General features: G+C 50.9%; 9 protein-coding genes across 9 annotated transcripts in view; 5 read left to right on the plus strand and 4 right to left on the minus strand.

The window, feature by feature from the left end:
• Nucleotides 1-43: 43 nt before the first annotated feature.
• On the plus strand, nt 44-1,756 carry EURHEDRAFT_410583 (uncharacterized protein). The gene is made up of 8 exons (XM_040781393.1): nt 44-119; nt 166-252; nt 301-344; nt 398-549; nt 606-1,192; nt 1,244-1,267; nt 1,324-1,431; nt 1,486-1,756. Exons 1-8 carry the CDS (start codon nt 81-83, stop codon nt 1,672-1,674), a joined length of 1,230 nt encoding a protein of 409 aa, XP_040640484.1. The 5' UTR covers nt 44-80; the 3' UTR covers nt 1,675-1,756.
• Nucleotides 1,711-3,968, minus strand: EURHEDRAFT_339462 (uncharacterized protein). The gene is made up of 3 exons (XM_040778396.1): nt 3,780-3,968; nt 3,289-3,714; nt 1,711-3,238 (listed from the first exon to the last, which is right to left on the minus strand). The coding sequence occupies exons 2-3, from the start codon at nt 3,681-3,683 to the stop codon at nt 1,747-1,749; spliced, it is 1,887 nt and encodes a 628-aa protein (XP_040640485.1). The 5' UTR covers nt 3,684-3,714; nt 3,780-3,968; the 3' UTR covers nt 1,711-1,746.
• Nucleotides 3,969-4,997: 1,029 nt separating this feature from the next.
• Nucleotides 4,998-6,681, plus strand: EURHEDRAFT_376084 (MFS general substrate transporter; the record flags this gene model as incomplete). The annotated part of the gene is made up of 4 exons (XM_040778813.1): nt 4,998-5,240; nt 5,285-5,495; nt 5,541-6,071; nt 6,119-6,681. The coding sequence occupies 4 exons, from the start codon at nt 4,998-5,000 to the stop codon at nt 6,679-6,681; spliced, it is 1,548 nt and encodes a 515-aa protein (XP_040640486.1).
• A 253-nt stretch (nt 6,682-6,934) lies between these two features.
• On the plus strand, nt 6,935-8,172 carry EURHEDRAFT_339497 (2-deoxy-D-gluconate 3-dehydrogenase). The gene is made up of 3 exons (XM_040778398.1): nt 6,935-7,113; nt 7,165-7,377; nt 7,437-8,172. Exons 1-3 carry the CDS (start codon nt 6,997-6,999, stop codon nt 7,887-7,889), a joined length of 783 nt encoding a protein of 260 aa, XP_040640487.1. The 5' UTR covers nt 6,935-6,996; the 3' UTR covers nt 7,890-8,172.
• EURHEDRAFT_452403 (DUF3433 domain-containing protein) lies at nt 8,046-11,782 on the minus strand (the record flags this gene model as incomplete). The annotated part of the gene is made up of 2 exons (XM_040784031.1): nt 8,046-9,922; nt 9,973-11,782. The coding sequence occupies 2 exons, from the start codon at nt 11,780-11,782 to the stop codon at nt 8,046-8,048; spliced, it is 3,687 nt and encodes a 1,228-aa protein (XP_040640488.1).
• Nucleotides 11,783-13,311: 1,529 nt separating this feature from the next.
• EURHEDRAFT_452160 (uncharacterized protein) lies at nt 13,312-13,937 on the plus strand (the record flags this gene model as incomplete). The annotated part of the gene is made up of 2 exons (XM_040784012.1): nt 13,312-13,591; nt 13,642-13,937. 2 exons carry the CDS (start codon nt 13,312-13,314, stop codon nt 13,935-13,937), a joined length of 576 nt encoding a protein of 191 aa, XP_040640489.1.
• Nucleotides 13,938-14,143: 206 nt separating this feature from the next.
• EURHEDRAFT_376088 (uncharacterized protein) lies at nt 14,144-14,738 on the minus strand (the record flags this gene model as incomplete). The annotated part of the gene is made up of 2 exons (XM_040778814.1): nt 14,144-14,483; nt 14,545-14,738. The coding sequence occupies 2 exons, from the start codon at nt 14,736-14,738 to the stop codon at nt 14,144-14,146; spliced, it is 534 nt and encodes a 177-aa protein (XP_040640490.1).
• Nucleotides 14,739-14,752: 14 nt separating this feature from the next.
• Nucleotides 14,753-14,995, plus strand: EURHEDRAFT_452246 (uncharacterized protein; the record flags this gene model as incomplete). The annotated part of the gene is made up of 1 exon (XM_040784016.1): nt 14,753-14,995. A coding segment is annotated over one exon (243 nt), but the record flags the coding sequence as incomplete, so codon positions are not given.
• Nucleotides 14,996-15,019: 24 nt separating this feature from the next.
• The window catches only part of EURHEDRAFT_514048 (FAD-binding domain-containing protein), a gene marked incomplete at both ends in the record, with an annotated part of 6,095 nt that continues 4,952 nt past the window's right edge, over nt 15,020-16,162 (minus strand). Inside the window, one exon of the mRNA XM_040786231.1 lies at nt 15,020-15,912. Coding sequence (XP_040640492.1) covers nt 15,020-15,912 — 893 coding nt within the window. The remainder of the gene's footprint in view (nt 15,913-16,162) is intronic.

Consider the following 16,162-nt stretch of genomic DNA (forward strand, 5'->3'; position numbering starts at 1 on the left):
TATTACCACAGAATATAAAATCTCCTTGTCATTCCCGTCAACCTGGATGACAATCAACCAAGCATATCCTAGCTATAATAATGTACCAGGGATTAGAGTTAAGCACAAGAGCTATTGAGGTATTAAGACTGTACCTTATTTTGGAGAAATTGCTGACAGATCCAGAAAGGAGGGTGGAAAGTACATACGCCCCTCCAGTTGCAGGATCTAGATTCCGATGAAGCCGAGCATTTTATTCAAAAGGACTGCAAGGTATAATTGCGACCGACCGTGGCAAAGATACTCGACTGACGTTTGAAGCGAGACCTGCGTATCAATTGGGACGGGGATTGCCTCCGGTGTCTGTAAGTACACGTAGCAGTAGCATCATCGAATCGATTCCGGCTAACCTGGGTAGAGTCGTTGATCTCGAACCTCAAGAGCGGGTAGCAATCAAAGATCCAGTATTGCAAACTGCGCTTCGAAAAGGATGGATTCCGGCGGAATTTATTCGTCTGCTGGGGAGTGGGAATGCAGGCACTTCTCTCTTGTGGACGGCTGACCGAAGAAGTATGATATTTCCGCATAACGCTCGGAGTGGTACGAGCTCATATATCTTCCTCCAGGCCTTTTTTTACAATTACCAAAAGACAGAAATGGCTTGGTCACGATGATATTAACATGCCTACCATCCGTGAGACCAAATGCAAGATGCCAACCCCAAACCGACTGGGCCTGTATCCTCCTGTCATCCAATGGAATCGACCTCGAGAGCTTACTAGCCAAAGACCCCTTCCCGAATGATTACACCCGAATGCCAGCAGACTTCATGATCCTTCCCGTGAGCTTGTTCCGATGGCGGGTGGAACTGCTCGTCGAAGAACTGGAGAATCTTACCCGCAACGTGGTAAATGAAGAAGAACAGCTTATAGGAGCAATCGAACTGTCTGAGCTGGACTCGATAAGGAAGAGCATCTTCGAGCTTGGAAAAGTGCAATTGCGATTACGGAGGAAATGGGTGTGTACACTTGAGGTCGCTACGACACTTTCACAGTATTTCGACGCTATTGAAAGGCAATATGCTAAGGAAGAAGTGTCCCCGCAATATTCCGAGATTCTCAGGCAGAGGGTTCGGATGGATGCCCAGCTTTGCGGGTCGTTGGAGTATGACTTGCAGATTATACCGTCGAAGATAGATTCCCAGCGCCAGATGGTATGTCTTCCACGAGAAGCCCGGGAGTGTCTTTGCTAACCCGTGTTGTAGATTGACAGCAGATTCCACATGATGGTAGGAGATTCATCCGAGTCGACAAGAACGGGGTTAATTAAGCATATGCGCACTAGATTGCTCAAAGCTCTGCGAAAACCGCAGAGGAATCTCAGAAAGACAGCTCGTCCATGAAAACGATGTCGATTATGACACTAATATTCCTGCCGGGGACCTCAATTGCGGTTAGTAGTGTCAATTCTTCCAAAATGTTTTGAAGGGTACTAAGAGAATGGCAGTCTATTTTCAGCATGGGAGTCTTCAACTGGGACGCCAAAGACGTTCGGCACGTCGGTAATCAGTACTTATGGCTCTATTTTGCGATTGCTATTCCTTTGACCATTGTAGTATTGTTGACTTGGTACTCATGGGTCAAGTTGAGGCAAAGGAGGAAGGAGGCGAAGAAAAGTGAAAAGGATAAATGCTAGAGTGGTTGATAGATTGCACGTTTGTCCATTTCTTGTTTGATGTATTATAGAATAAAATGCTAATGCAACGAGTCAATGAATCATAAAATCCTGCCGCTTCAAGTAATGAATCTCTCCCATCATTATTCCATGTACATATACATAACCCCTGATATGATAGTACTGACCCTCAGGCCGGAGGACCAAAGGATATGTGCATCCAGGTATAATGGCAACGATATCACCCGGCACAGTCGTCGTTATGCAACACCCAACATGGCCATCTTCGGTAACGAAGAAACTGGAGTCGGGATATTCGAAATCCCAGATGGGCTTTCCAAACGTGTCACCGTCTGCGTGAGCGGATTCGTCCTGTAAATCACGCGGTATGTAATTATTGAGGATCTCATCGTCGATTATCTTCATGAGATAAGCAACGAAAGTCCGCGTTGCTTTGTTGGCATCGGCGACGCGGTTGTTCTCATCAAGGCTAAACAAGAAACTCATAGCGAGGGCGGTAACAAGTTCGCGCTTTAGTGGTTCTTTCGACGATTGACTGGCTCTCGCGGTGTGCAAAATGGTTTCCCACTTTCGTTTCAAGGTGTGACGTCCTTCCGGGGACTCGATCATCACCTTACCAAAGAAGGCCTGGTTATATGGCTCGACATGTTTAATCGAGCGGTATATAGAGCCAGAGACGGTCAAGATATTGGTAGCGGGGTCGATAATCCATGCCGGCTCTCTATCTCCGGCCGGCCTCCATGGTACGGGGCTGCTAAATCTGAACGGATTTCGGAACAGCATGGGTTTATCCCACTGTGGGATCCATGTTGGACTTTCATTCGCCGCAACGTATAGCAAAGCATCGAGGTTGTGGAATTTAAGGAATGATGCTTCGACGGCCTCCCGATAGACATCTAGCAATGGCTTGCTGTAGTCAGGTTCCAATACAGGAGTCACGATGGAGTGTTTTAGAAGACCGCGCAGACCATATACCTTGTCCCGCGGATCTGCACTTTTGAAGTTCGATGCGAGATACAGCGTGGTTAGCCAGTTCCTCGGCTGCCGAATTTGCCCCGTCGTCAATATCGTTGCCCACCAGCAGTGCGTTTTATCGAACCCAAAGCGTTTTGAGAATGCTCCGTCCAGAATCATGTAGCCCGCAACCAGCTCTACCCGTTCCCATTCCACAGTTTCATGACCGCATTGGACGGATCGACGTTTGTTCGCATTTATCTCCTCGAAAATCGATACACCCGTAAAGTATGCGTGCGAGTAAAACCAAATCAGAGAGTGCCATATTGTCTCGGTGCTGAATTCGCAATCATTGGGAGAGGGAAGTTTCTTGCGGTTTTCGTATATGATATCTCGGTAGACATTGCTAGTCACGCTGATTTCCGGGAGGTAACGTTGGAGAGAGTGGCAGAGAAAGTCTGAGATTTGGATTATTGATTTGACGGCAATTTCAGCCAAATGCCCGGCGGTGTCCGATCCAATCCAAATAAGCGTTTTCTGGGATGCTCTGTAAATGGCGTGCACGAGACGGGCTTGATGGCTTCGTTCCGCGGTGTTCTTTCGGTCGACACTATATTCGTTAGCTGAAGATGATGATATCGGTTACACGTTCTCGCTCACCATAATTCATGAGCCCATAAATACCGCGGTTCGTTTTCCAACCGGAGATGAACCAGAGCTCTCTGGAGGTTTGCACTGATCTTAAGCTTTACCTTGTCACAAGTTACAGTTATATTAGCAGTCGAGTCGCCCCAGATGTAAGAAATGGCTTCGAATTTAGGAGGACCGTGCAAGTCTGCGATTTCCGTCTCGCAGGATATCGGATCTCTGCGTTTGCCGGGCAGAAGTTTGACTATCCGGAATGAACTCGTCTCCGGCAGATCATCGAAGTGGTGCGATTTCGATTCAGCGTTGCCCATCTCGACGGAAAATGCCTCGTCCTTGGAAATATCCTTAGAGATATGTTCGACCGGATGCCGGATGACGGGCTCGCTGGGCGATATAAGGCCCGTCATTTTGTTTGCTTGTTTGCTCAGCTATTATTATCTATACGACGTTAGTCTCGGTGGCCCAATCAGCTACCCTCCAGATGGCAAGGATGTCTTATTCACACTCGATTGTAGGTAAGCGATTGTGAGAAATCGGCTTGGCCTCATGTACCAAGCGTGTCGAGAAGATGGAAGTGTCAAATAACAAGCTCTGCCGAGATTCCTCCCCGGCGAACACGTCCGCCGAAATAGCAGCAGTGGAACCATCACGATAGCCGGAGGCCGTGATCCAATGAATTTGTCTATGTTGGGCTGTCGAAAATTTGGTTAATCGGACCTGAACAATCAGGTTCTCCACGGTTGATATATCCTTCGAATGAGGTCATGGACTTGACAGCTTTCTGGACTGAAACCTTCCTAGATTGGTACATCACGTGAAAATGCCGAACCTATCTTGTCACATCTTGGGAGGTTCTTTCGCACTTAGAAAAAATATACTGGATGAGACCCCACTTGGGAAGAAATTGCCAGAAGAATCATCGAATGACGGACGATAGCTGAAAGGTACCTGAAAGTATAAAATCACCATGTACAGCATAGAGAGTTGAGAATCGAGACCACTAGTGTTACGAGTCCTTTCTCCCTTTCCTACTTTATTTGTCTTAGTTGTTTTACCTTCTGGCTTGGCGCTGTTCTGCTTGTTGTAGCCATCGCCACTTGTACGAAGAGTGCCAATATGTATCGTTGCGGCACTCAGTAACACTCGAGAAACATCCAACCAAAGGCAAGCCATATTTTCTCCGATAAGCCATGCAGGTCATGCAACCTCATGCAATGAGACGAAATAGGAACGATAAGGGCGTACTGTATTACAGTGGAAGGGTCCGAAGGCCAACGGGACAGCATGACAGTAGACGATACTTAGCGGCCACTATCGTAAGCAACCTTCCTCGACCATAGATATGGATATATTTGCTATGATTACCAAAATGATAGTATGCTACAATGGACATTAACAATTTATAGAAGCAATAACGAAAGGCTAGGATGATATGAAAGCTACATCGGAAGTCCTCCGGCCCAGCACATGGCACCACATCGATTGGTCTGATATTGCCACAGCACAAGAGTATGTCCGTAAAGAACATTAACATCACTCTCTAATGACTCGGGTATCAATACTATCCCCACGGGGAGTGCGGGGACGAATATCCCCCACGCCTGCCCCAGAATGTCAGACGGAGGTGCGCCATCCGAATTCGTCTCAAGGTCTATGGATGTCTGGGTGAAGGTTGATGCTGTCGAGTCTGCAAAGAACCCAAGCCAATTGATGCGTTAAAAATGGCAGAACAACCGGTACATTCTCCTGCCATGGAACAAGAAAACAAATTGTCGACGGCACACGTCGAGGACTCTCAGCATACTATCCCCGAGAAGACTCACAATGGCGACACGGCACTTGCGCTGTTCGCCCATGGAGATGGTCAAAATGAACCGATCGATCCAGCAGAGGACAAGCGACTGGTACGCAAAATAGACTGGATGATTTTGCCCTTCTTATCAATTTGCTATGCGTTCTACTATGTGAGTATTCTCTACGCTCTATTATGGCTACAAGCTAATTGAAGATTGACAAAACCACCCTCTCCTATGCGGCTATATTCGGCATCAACGAGGATCTAGGTCTCTCAGGCGAGCAGTATTCCTGGCTATCCAGTGTATTCTACTTTGGCTTTCTGGTCTGGAGTGTACCGACAAACTTCCTCCTCCAGAAGTTCCCAGTGGGCAAATATCTGGGTGTAAATATTATTCTCTGGGGAGTCTTTCTAATGCTCCAAGGTGTGTACCAAGTCCAAGCAGGTTAGTCAATGGCTGACAATGCAGCCGTTGCAAAAAACTTCGTCCAACTCGCCGTCCTTCGTGTCATCTCCGGAGCCGCAGAAGCATGCAGTGACCCGGCTTTTATGCTGATCACGAGCATGTGGTACACTCGTCGTCAGCAGCCTATTCGAATTGGTCTGTGGTATACGGCAAACGGTGCTGGCATTGCCATCGGTGGCTTACTGGGTTATGGCATCGGGCAGATCAAAGGTGCACTCGCTTCATGGAAATATGAATTTCTTATCATCGGTGCGCTCTGTTCTATCTGGGGTATTGTGATTACTATCTTCCTGCCTGATTCACCCGTCACAACGCGGTACCTTTCCAACCGAGAGAAGTGGGTTGCTATCGAGCGGCTACGAGATAACCAGACCGGAGTCGAGAACAAGCATCTCAAATGGGCCCAGGTCTGGGAAGCATTGACAGACTGGAAGGTGTGGACATTTCTTCTACTAGGACTGTCAGGGAATATACCCAACGGTGGTATCTCAAACTTCGGAACTCTGATCATTCAAGGCTTTGGCTTTTCCACTCGTGCGTTTTCCATCATCTCCACATATGATCCGATACTAATGAAGCAGTGGTCACAACCCTCATGCAAATTCCCTACGGCACGCTCATAGCCATCCTAATCCTCCTCGCCGTCTTCCTCAACGACCGCCTCCCACCGAATAACCGCTGCTACGTGACCATCCTCTTCCTTCTCCCCAACGTCGCCGGTTCATTCGGCCTCGCATACATCCCTGAATCCAACAAAGTTGGCCGGTTGATCTGTTACTATCTCACGGGATCCTACAACGCTTCATTTGTACTCATTCTCTCAATACTCACTGCGAATATCGCCGGGCATACGAAGAAGGTCGTCACGAATGCTATGATCTTCCTGGGTGTTTGTGCGGGTAACATCGCAGGGCCATTCTTTTACAAAGACAGCCAGGCGCCGCGCTACCCGCTGGGGATCTGGTCGATGATCGTGGCGAATTTTATCGAGATTGCTCTGGTGCTTATGCTGAGGGTTGCGTTGGCGTTGGAGAATCGGAGACGGGATCGGGTGCAGGCTGAGCAGGGACGGAGGGACCTCGATGAGACGGCATTTAGTGATTTGACAGACAAGGAGAATCTCAACTTTCGGTATATTTACTAGGACTAGCGTACATGGATGAGAATGGACATATATTACTTGAACTATCACTTCTGCACATGTTGAGCATATGGTTGACATAACCGAGAGCCATGTACATCAGCAAGACCTCCGTGAATACGGGTTAATCCAGGCCTGGAGTTTCTCCGTTCGACCCTACAGTCTACCGGCATTCCCTGTCTATACTCCAGACTCAGAAACGCATAACCCCGCCCAATGCGGAGACGTGGGGGCATCTCGGACCATACTCCGACACATATCATCTAGCATACATACACCTGCTTACACTCCCATACATCTGTACAAACACTCAGCAACATGGACCTCTTCAAACTAAGCGGCCGAACAGCCTTCGTCACAGGCGGCACCCGTGGCATCGGCCAGCAGATGGCTATAGCCCTTGCTGAAGCGGGTGCCGATATCATTTTAGTACAGGTATACCCAGACACACCATTTTCGTACTAAAGTAGTTAACCAATGAACTAGCGCAACGAAACAAACCTCGAAACAAAATCACACATCGAATCCCTCGGCCGCAAAGCATCCATTTACACTGCGGACCTGTCAAACCGCGAAGATGTCTCAATCCTCGTGAAAAAAGTTCTCAACGACGGACACGATATCTCCATCCTCTTGAACTGCGCAGGGATACAGCGTCGGCATCCAGCTCATATCTTTCCGGATGAGGATTGGGATGAGGTGGCCCTTCCCTTCCCCAGCATCTGCGTTTAGTAAAGTACGTTGGTTGACACGTACAGGTCCTCCAAGTAAACCTCTCCACTATCTTCACGCTCTGCCGGGATATAGGCGCGTACATGCTCACTCGCCAACCGCTCTCTGGGCGTAACAGTAGCCACCGTGGAACCATAATCAACGTCGCCAGTCTCGTCTCCTTCCAAGGCGGTCTCACAGTCCCCGCCTACGCAGCCGCAAAAGGCGGCGTTGCGCAATTGACAAAGGCACTATCAAACGAGTGGTCTGCGCGCGGCGTTAATGTTAATGCCATTGCGCCGGGCTATGTAGCTACAGACATGAATGAGGCGTTGTTGAGGGATGAGCAGCGTGCGGAGAGTATTTTGGCGCGGATTCCGATGGGGCGGTGGGGTGAGCCTGAAGATTTCAAAGGGGTGACGGTTTTTCTGGCAAGTCGGGCGAGCGCATATGTTACTGGGGAGGTTGTTACGGTTGATGGGGGGTGGATGGGGCGGTAACCTACTTTCCTAGGGGGGATTTGGGAAAAGTCAAGTAATATGTATTTGTCTATACAATGTTAGGGCCTGCCCTGTACGCCGACCATCCGATCCAAATACCCGAAATATCAACAATAAGTATAATACACAGAATCGAAAATCATTACACATCAGTCATTATATATGCCCATGTTCATTGGGAGTCTCAGTCTCGGGGCTCGGTGGATGCCGGCCTGGCGGCTCCCGGCCCAGCTCGCGGAGCTGGATATCTCCCGCTTTTGATGGGTCCCATTCACCTTCTGGTTGTGGTGGCGGTGGGGGAACGTCTTGTTCCTCGTCGACGGCAAAACGCCATCGACCGTCTGGGCTGAGGAATGTGCGGAATGCGTAGCGTTTGTCTAGGCGCTCGAGGTGTGCGCGGCGGTCGGTGTTGGTCCAGGTGTATGTGCCTGGGAAGTCGTTGAGCATCCGGCTGTGGGCCAGCCACGGGATAACGGCGCCGATTGACCGGGGGATACGTGGGCCTTTGAACCGGCCGCGACGTGTACCAAAGACAACGAGGACGACCAGCGTGTCAAACGCGATGATTACCAGCGCGATGGCAAGCGATGGGACGGATGGATCCATGGCCCACATGCTATAGATTGCGGTGGAATTCTTGGCTGGATATGGGTCCTGCAGTGGTTGAAGGTAGATTTCTCTCCAGATCGAGAAATAGGTGCTATACACCCACTGGTACACCGTTCGCGATACCGCAATGAGATCTGCCGCATTGAGTTCAGTGATGTTGGTTTCCCGTTGTTGGTAAAGACGTGCCACCAGAAAACCGGCCCAATCGTATGATGCAACATAGGAACTGTTTCCAACCGATTCGTTGCCCATGTAGCTTTGGGGGATGGCGGCAAAGACTTTGTTGAACTGGCCCACGCTGGCAGTAGCATTGTCGTACATTTCACCGCTGTTGATGGCAGTCGAATTGATTGGATGGTACTCTTCGATCTGGCCTTTCTGGTCGAAGAAAATCGAATATTCCTCCATCTCCATGCGGGGTTCGCAGTGCAACGCAACGGTATTCTGGTCGGTAACAGGGTCCCCGGGCTTGTAGTTCCACCGACCGAGGACCACCACGGTCGACGTCTGACACAAATCCGTTTCGTCGACGGCCACTGGCGAGAGGAAGTGAATCGACAGCGATATGCCGGAGGTGGTGTTCTTCAATGAGGTCATATCAACCTTACATCGTCTTTCTGGGGCATCAAAAGGACTATATTCCCAATACACGCGGCCCTCCTGATGATCGTCCACCAGACTTTCTGAGATTTCCAACTTTTGGCAATCCAAATCCGCACCAACCCCCAAAGTATGCGCGCTATACACAGCATTCGGATCGGGGTCTTTGATCTTGATCGGGACAAACGAGTGGTTCGTGCTGGTCCAGGCCACCATTGGGACACCGCTGGTGATGCTGGATTGGATGAGGTCATACTCGGTGAAATCAGCTGCGAAGTCGGTGCGCCAGAAGGTAGTCTCGCTATAGTTCGTAAGCAGAGTGTCAGTTGGTAAGTAAGAGGTGGCCAATTTCTGGGTGAACAGTCCACCGGCCACCACAGTGAGTACGGTGTTGACCACACAGGCAACGGAAACCAGGCCCAGTAACAGATGGCGGTCTCTGGAGGCTTTGTAAAGGACAGCCCAAGGATTCTGTCCGGAGTAGTTCATCGACAATGAGGTCCGTGCTGCGGCCATTCCCCTTTGGAGATGGACCCACGGTTCGAGGATGCTGAGGTTCCGGTGAATCGATGTGCAAAGGGACCCAACGGCAGAGGCGACAATGGAGGGCAAGACCGAGAGAACAACTTGGAGCAAGCTGGAATCGGATTGTGTCAAGTGCCGGAATTTACCATTTCGAGCGAGTAAACCAATGATCAACGCCATGCCGGCGATCACAGCCGTTAGCAGAAGGAATTCAAGGATGAAGACGGGAATGAGGAGGAAATGCGGCATCGGGTCGACCCGAGCTTGCAGGTTTTCGCCTAGGTTCTCAACCAGTGACGCTGGTTCTGTCAGTAACCAAGACCTCACAATCCAAGCAGGGAAAACTCACCATCATCCTCGGAAGGGCGAATCTCTAGACGCTTGCCCGTCGGTCCATCTTGCCAGTGAATGCGCGAATTCCGAAGTATCCGTCGTAACTGACGCGTGGAAAACTGATGCAAGTCGAGCCGCGAATCGGTGAGGATGTTAGAAGGACTAAACACATCGGCTACCATGCTGCACATGGCGCTGATCGGGCCAGGATCGCTTTGCATGATGTTCGGTCGGCGATGGTAGATGTAGACCAACAAAAGACTGATTACCGTGCCAGCTGCCAGAACGATCTCAGACCAGAACGCCGCGAACCCGACGGTGGCAATGGCAACTTGGTTACTTAGTCGGGTGGCGTGGATTATAGCAGGCTTCTCGTCGGGATCAAAGAGACGGCCCATGGTGAGGACGAAAGTCTGCTTGACACCTCTCACCACTTTGGACTCAAACTCCTCCGGGGACATGACGCTCGATGTATCCAGGATGAGGACGGGCTCCATATCACCCAGCTGCTGGCTGATAACGGGGAGTTCGGTTACGGTGGTATCGCCAGAGGTCTCATTGACTCGGATATAGAGCAGGTCACTCGTATACGGGGCGCGTTGCGACAATAGATCCTGAAAGTCCGGGACGTTGAACTGCTGAGGCGTCAATTCCCTCGTCGTGCCATTGTGAATCGAGATGCTCGTGATGGAACTGTTGGCATGCATCGAGACTTCAGCCTCTGCCTTGTTGTATTTGATGTCACAGGCAAAGATGCTGGCAGAGGACGTGTACTGGGTCGAAGTGGATACAGCGTCAGACGAGGCATTGACGCTCAGAAGGACGCCGTAGAGATCGAAGGGGCTGCAGCCCCTGGCTGTGAAGGCCTTTTTGGTTGCTACGTTCGAAGAGAGACTCGTGTTAGCTGACACCGGCTCCCAGTAGCGGACTTGGAGCTTGTCGGTCATGGGAAAGAGAATGCTGCTATAATTGAGGTCCAGCTTGCAGTTGAGTATCGTTTCGCCGCCCTTCTCCAGCGGCATTCCTGTGACATTCCACGAGACTGTAGGGTCGTCCTCCGAGCCGTCCACAATCACCGACACCTTCTCATCCACGACGACATCTTGGCAAATCGGTTCGGTCCAGTAAATGGTTTGATTCATGGTCCATACGGTGCTCTCTCGCTGATCGACTCCTGGGATCTCGACGGGGGCGACGGCGTACTTGGTGGATCGCGAGCGCTGCAGATCATCGTTGGAAGAGACAACCGAGTCGAAGTTGTTGGTGGCCTGGGAAGCCATCCAAGTGGCCTGGGTTTGTAGATCGACCAAGTCCGGCCAGCCGTGCATGGTTTCATCGGACAAAAGGGTGACCTCGCGCAATTCGAACAGTGTACTCTGCAGTGCCGGGAGTGACATGCGCATCAGCATGGTAAAGACGGAGACACATAGAACCACCCAATGACCCCTCCGCGCGGATGTGATGGGGGTGATAACCGACTGGCCAAAGTTGTAGTTGATGAACAGAACGGTGGCCGGGGCGCCTTCGGGACGGGACAGCTGGAAGTACGGCTCGAGACGCAGGACATCGAATTCGACGAAGCTCCAAAAGGTGACGAGCACGAGGGCAACGATTATGGGGACGTAGTTGTATGCGAACGACTGAACATGCGACACGTTGGCGGTATCCTTGAAGTAGATCAACCCCCCGTTCCACTCACTATATCGGCGCAGGATCTCGATAGCCAGGAGCATGGCGAACATCAAAACGGCGACGAACAGGAGGTAGAAGGGACGGAGGGAAATCGGACGCCATCCTTGCGAACGGTGATAGCCATGACGGCGCATTGATCCGCGGGGGAGTTGACCTAAACACAATCAGACCTGATCGTTATCAAAGACAAGTCAAACGTACTGGACCATTGCAGCGGATCCAACAGCTTCTTCACCAAACCCCCGGACATGCTTATACGGCATGCCCTCCGGGAACGCAGTGGTGAGAGAGAGTCAGACGGGATGGCATGGCCTGATTCAAACAAGGTCACCGGTGGCAGTAGTGGTAGCAGAGACTGGCGACCATCTCCGACAGAGTGATATCGAAGAGCGAGGTTAAAGAGAGGGTAGAGAAGGTTCAGGTACAGAGAGTAAAAGAGTAAAAGAGTGAGATGAAGCGGCCGAAAGACAATCCTGTCCCGGTTCCCAATTGGGAAAAGAGCAGATCTTGATTTGGACTAGCTGCTAGTCGCTCATTGGACAGTGTGGCTGTCAGCCAATCAAACAAGCCTTTCAATCGCGCCAACCGGTTTTCCCCACATTCAAAGGGGCTAGTGCTGCGGGTCCAGGGGGAGGAAAACCTCTTGATTGGCCGCGAGTTGCCACAGACGCGTGGCTGAGTTAATCCATGGTCGTCATATCACCTGACGTCACCTGACACATCCAGCATAATGTGCACAACTTGCACAGTACAGCACAGTACAGAGCAGGACATCTTCACCACTACCGGTTTGGACACGGTACACCGTACCCTGTACAACGACCGGAAACGATAGCAAACAGTGTACGGAGTACTCTGTATGGCTCCAGACCCGACCGGTCCATGCTTTGCCAAGGCGATCGACAAGTGTGCTGTCTTCCCAATTCTAGAATCCCTGACTGGGTACGGACTATTCTAGCGACCAAGCTTGATCCTGAACATCATGTACTCCGTAACTCACCACTCCGCCGACTTGGATCTCTCGCAGTTGTACTCCGGAGCAGAACTGCACCACACAAATATCAGTCTCCGTGCTCGGAGGCTCCGGTCACGACCGACACGTCCTCGGGAGTATATCGGAGGCTCGCCTGGCCCAGGCGTATATCCCGCGGAGTTCGCTGTTCTCGTGAACTCAGTCAGTGCACTGGAGTATTCTCGGGAACCAAAACCGCGGTCCGGTAGTATTCCGGCACATTAGTGTCCGGTTGTATAGGTCGAACCTGCTGTTCTTGCTGCATGATTGCTGTGCTAGACCGGGAGAACATGGTTGAAGAGTTTGCTCTGTCCCTCGAGGTATCGCCATGTCAATTCCCCATCGGGAATAGCGCGGCCTTCTTTCGGCGTCCTCTCACTTCTCCTCGTTTCTTTACTGGAGAACAAAGTACAAGTGCAGTATGGTCTCGATTGGTTTCGATAGACCATGGGTATGACCCTATTTTCAGCATAAAATGACCTCATGGCCCCTCAACCCGCGGAGAATATCACCCGTTTTCCCTGCATCATCGGCCTGATCCGACGCTACCGTTAGCTGCCGGTACTTGACTATACATATATAAGTCGACCGGATTTCACCTTCAATCCCGTTCAACCCAGCAATTCAATTACAATCAAATAGCAAGTCGCAATGAAATTCTTGGCTGCTCTGTCCCTTTTCTCGCTGGCTTCGGCCATTCCTCTCAAACAGCGCCAATCCGACGATGCGCCCTTCACTCTGAACCTCCGCTGGTCCAACAGCCCTCTGAGCGGACCCATCAACGCTAACGGCAGCCAATTCTGGCACGGCAAGGACACCGCATCCTTCTGCCCTGAGAACATCCCCGGATGCAAGACAGTCAACACCACTTCGTTTGTCGGACGCGATGGCCAATTGTTCCTCAACACCGGAGTTCCCGGTGGCCAGCAGGGTATGTCTCCATATCCGGTCGATCCGGCCGATCCAAGCTAACCGTTTTAGTCTACGTCTCCCCCACCGGCCTGCTCACCTACACCGTTCCGCATAGCGCGAACATCCCCGAAGGGTCCTTGACGGATCTCGAGGTGTTCTCGACCAACAACTTCATCAACCCGTTCTTGACCTTCCACCTCTGCAGCGTGGACCAGGAGGACACTCAGTGGCATCTTGTTCTCGAGTACACCAATGCTACGACTGGCTCGATCGTCAACAGTGGCTACACGGAGAACAATGCTTGCACGCGCGTCTCCCTCGAAGCTGTTCCCTACGAGGGTGACACTGCTTGGGAATTCTCGTAGTGCTCGAGCGACTGGACTATATGACGGAGTGAATTGCCGTGACGATATATAATACAAAGTACGGTCAAGTTATATAAATATAATCTAATCAGCATCTCGAAATCAATTGCATTGCATATTATATGTGTCACCGTCGAGATATTAAAACTCCATTTAGTGATGTGACGGTTAGCAGGCGGCCGAAAATGCCTACTCCGGCGGCCGTTTTAGGAGACCGAGTCCGTGACATTGACTGATGCCGAGTTTTCAAAGTAATTGCCCTTCAATGTAAGGATATCGTCTTGCTCATATTGCTGTTCTCCAACAATATGATAAGGAACAACATCGTCTGGCAAGGGGATGAAGTAATCTCCAACATACAGATATAAGCACACATAACCAAAAATATCCTCAACAGCCTCCTCGATCACGATTGGATCGCTATCATGAGCAGTGTTTATGGCTTTGACCCATGGAACTGTGAAGGATTCAAATACCCCAGAGTGGAGAGATACTCCTTGACGACTTGGGCCCACCTCAAGATCTAGGATTTTGGACTCCAAGATCCTGAAGCTGTATCAGTACCTGGTTCTGCGAGTCCGGCCGTGTGGTTCCCGCCTATGGGTACGGCATGCTGCGCAAGCCTGACCCGCGCTTTGAAGCCCTCATGGACTTTGCTGACACCCGGCCTGGTGTGCTGGCTAACCCTGTCTTCCAGCTTGTCAAGAAGAACTCTGAGATTGCCTTGGTGTGCTCACAGAGCATGGCAAGACGAAGAACCCTCATCCTAACGTTGATTCTGCCTCTGGTGTGCTCTTCCATCGCTATGGGCTCCACAGCCGCTGTACTACACTGTTACCTTTGGTGTCAGTCGTGCGTTGGGTCCGTTGGCTCAGTTGGTCTGGGACCGTGCTTTGGGTCTGCCTATTGAGCGTCCTAGGAGTATCAACCTCTTAGGCTTGAAGAAATGGATTTATCTACCGTTATCAACTGTATCATGGCTGGCCCATGAAATCGTTACTTTATTTTCAAGTTATATAGCAATATACTTGTATACTTGTATTCTAAGCCCTGCATAGTTATATACGGAGTATATACCTCGTTTAAGCCTTGCATAACCTCCCGTCGTGCAACTGAGTCCACTCATCCGATCCAACACCCTTAAGAACATAAAACAGATCATACGGATCATAAACACCCTTGATCGTCTTCAACTTGTCATAGTTCGCCCCGAAGAAAACCTTTTTAAAATCCTTCTGCCTGAAATCCGCCTCGTTGAGATACGCCCCCGACTCCGGCGCAAGTCTCTGCAGAGGCGCGACGTACTCGTCCGTCATCGTGCGCTGGTCCTTGAGCATCCTGGGCAGCGCAGCGGGGTTATTATCCCACGGTTTCTGGAGCAGAGCGTGGTAGATCGTGTCTCGCCAGGCGGGAAGCACGGCGTTCGGGCTGTCCGGGCCTGAAGTCTCGCGCGATACGTTCAGCCCCACGAGGGCTATTGACCCGCCGTCGTTAAGCATGTGTCGGAAGGCCTTTGTTAGGGCCTTGTTGCTGCCGGGCTGCTTCTTGTCTTCAACCACAGATCGAGGGATGAGGTACCCGCCGAACTGGTCGACGGCTACTTTGAAGACGGGCATCATGTTGCGGTACAAGTCCAGGTAGGTGTCGAATTGCTGCGCGCTGGAGGTGTAGTGCACGCCTTCCTTGTCTAGGGCGTTGGTTAACGGCTTCATCATTTGCACCAGCTTGGCCACGGGGATGTTGGGCGCCGTTACGGGGGTGAGAGCGAACGAGCTGTTAAACAAGAACAAGAGGCTCATGATTCCCGCATCGACTAGACTCGGCACGAACTGATTGTACAGCTCCACGATGTGGTCAAAGGTCTCTGTTGACATGTCTTTGTTGTCCGTCGTGTTAATCGTCAGGTTGAACCCTGAGACTGGGACTGCTGGGTGCGCTTTCGCTGTCAGAGACCAGACAACCCCATAGGTGCCGCCTCCACCTAGACCTCGCCCTCACCCGCGGGTAACCCTCGGAGGGTCACCCTAATACCCTCATTTTGAGGGTTGAGGGTCTGGCTCTCTTACCCGCAGTGAGGGTCCAGGTCAGGTCTTGACCCTCCGAGGGTGACCCGCGGGTTACCCGCGGGTCATCAAACAAGACAAACAGTGGAGACTCATGTCCTGCATAATTTATGCAGGCCTTGGCTGTAATTATGTGTATCTCATTTACAGTTACATCATCAC

This window comes from Aspergillus ruber (assembly GCF_000600275.1).
Source record: "Aspergillus ruber CBS 135680 unplaced genomic scaffold scaffold00007, whole genome shotgun sequence".
NCBI classification, from domain to species: Eukaryota; Fungi; Ascomycota; class Eurotiomycetes; order Eurotiales; family Aspergillaceae; genus Aspergillus; species Aspergillus ruber.